The following is a 2,399-nucleotide window of genomic DNA, read 5'->3' on the forward strand; positions in this document are numbered from 1 at the left end:
CAACACACCTCTTCAATACATATGCTAAAATGGTATAACAAACAGACAAGATAACCACCTATCCCAAAACATTCCCATTTCACCTTGATATCCTGTTGCCTTAACAGTACTTCAAGTTTCATTACAATCTACTGTCTTATTTACAATTAACTTTTTAATTGTGCAGTATTGGTTCACACCAGATACAAATGCACATGTGCGTGCACATACACCTGTATTTTTGCAAAACAGTAACAAATGCGATTGTCCTATACTTATAAAACAAAGGATTGCTATCTTTTCAGTGTTTGAGTAGGATGAGGGTGCCTACCTGCCACTTCATTTTAGCCAGGTAGGAATTAAATGTTATTTGCCGCATCCAGTCTAGGTACCCAAGTTAAAAAGTACCATCCCAGCATTTGGTAACAAGACATTTCAATGTTAAGCTGAAGGCCATGATTCATTTTTAAAAATAATCTTAGGTTTGTACATAGCACCTGTTAGTACAAGACATTATAGTATCATGGTAAACCAGCACTGAGGACTATGGGAGGATCCAGATGCAAGGCATCGGTTCTTTTCTAGCCTCTCTCTCCGACTTGCTGTATAACCTTGGGAAAAGTCATTCACTTCCTGTGCCTCGGTTCCTTCATCTGGAAAATGGATACTGACCTCCTTTTCAAAATGCTTTGAGATCTAATGAGGAAAAATACTATATGGAAAGAGAAAGCATAATAATTCACACTTACCATACTACTTTAACCACCAAGAGCAATAATAAAGAAAAGCACTTGTAAGTGTTCCAATTTTCACTAAACTCTTTTAAGCAATCAGGCTTGTTTCCATGTGATTACCAAAAAGGAAAGATCTCAGGTTGAAAGATCTTTTTAATGATGACTTTTACAGAATTTTCTAATGCTGCATTAATATATCTGCAGTAATGTATGCAACTAACAGAGGCCTCACCTTTTGCTTTTGCACTCCCACCTGCCCATCCTCCAGCAACGCACAAGATGGCATCCAACTTTTCTTCACCCAGAAGTTTTCCAACATCTCCTGTCACCTTAAACAGATGAAGCAAGAGATCATAAAATCATCCTGAAAACAAGTCACTGAAGTAAAGATGCAAACATCCAGACTACTTTAACACTGCTATTTTGTTTTCCATTATACTGATTATTCAACACACATGGCATTTTAAGCAGCTGCAGAAAATTAGGGTTTATGGTTCTGCCTGCTCAAAGCAAATAATAAAAACAAAAAGGGAAAACAAATTAATTAACAGCTGCATATGAGGTGACATCAATGGGACAAACTCATGCAGAAAAAGTCCACAAAAATTAAACCCATATTTAGGTTGCTACATACAGACACAGAGAGGCTCTTGGTTGAGTGACAAAAGTCATTCCTAGCATACCATTTAAGAACCGACTCTCCAGATTAAACTAGTAGTAGATTTACCATGTTTCAGGTAAAGCTGTAAGAAGTGAACAATTATGAAAGGGACAATTATTAAATAGCCTTCTCAGGGATAAAGTTTCTACATAAATGATGGCTGGGTTACACCTGTAGCTTAGGAATTTGTAAACTGTTCTCTGGCCATTCTTTTCCTCTCCCACATTTAAGAATTTGCCTGTCAGTACAGAATTTTATGTCTGTGGATTTTACATCAAGAACAGTTGTTGTTGTGCCAGCTACTTGGCACTGGAGAGAAAGAGGTTGGTTTCTAGATGAAAAGCCTTAGATAAGACCACATCATTTCTTTTTTAAGCACTCGGCATTAAGAAGAGTAACAAATCTGTGGCATGAAATGCTCCATAATCTAGCTGTAATGCCTTCTGAGTTACAAGAGCACAAAAAAAATTGCACTGGTGAAAGGAACACACACATATACTGGCAACAAGCAAGACCATTTTTTCAATAAAACACCATTTAGGTCACTATTCTCATGTGGGCAAGCTGAACCCACACATAGCCCTAGCAACTTCATTGGTGCTTTGTGTAAATCTAGCAATCCATCTGCCTCCAGTATATTTCAGGATTTGAACCTAAGAAGTTGGGGGTTTACATGACCAAATTATGAAGTAAACTGTAAAGGTCAGGGCTCCGAGAAACGCTTTCACACTGATCAGTCAGTCCCAGTTAGCCTCACCTGCCTCACAACAAAGGGGTGCCCAAACCATGACAATATTGACAGCGGGCTAGCTGCAGTACAAAATGCAGACTCCTAATTCACCTGGGTTGCAGCAAGCCAGTTATTGAATAAGGAAACCAGATTAGGATAGGCACAATTCAAAGCTGAACTTTAGACTGAATTCAAGAACATGGGGGGAGGGTACAAGGGGGGGCTTGGTAAATTTGAGGTTTGCCTGCATGCTTCTGTTGGGGCTATGGATCCTTATTTTTTTTTGTGATATTAA

At 38.6% G+C, this 2,399-nt stretch overlaps 1 protein-coding gene across 1 annotated transcript in view; it reads right to left on the reverse strand.

The window, feature by feature from the left end:
• Window positions 1–2,399, reverse strand: part of QDPR (quinoid dihydropteridine reductase) — a gene marked incomplete at its 5' end in the record, with an annotated part of 14,636 nt that overhangs the window by 9,879 nt on the left and 2,358 nt on the right. The window contains one exon of the mRNA XM_014522865.1: window positions 946–1,042. Coding sequence (XP_014378351.1) covers window positions 946–1,042 — 97 coding nt within the window. The remainder of the gene's footprint in view (window positions 1–945; window positions 1,043–2,399) is intronic.

This window comes from Alligator sinensis, unplaced genomic scaffold (assembly GCF_000455745.1).
Source record: "Alligator sinensis unplaced genomic scaffold, ASM45574v1 scaffold466_1, whole genome shotgun sequence".
Classification (NCBI taxonomy): Eukaryota; Metazoa; Chordata; order Crocodylia; family Alligatoridae; genus Alligator; species Alligator sinensis.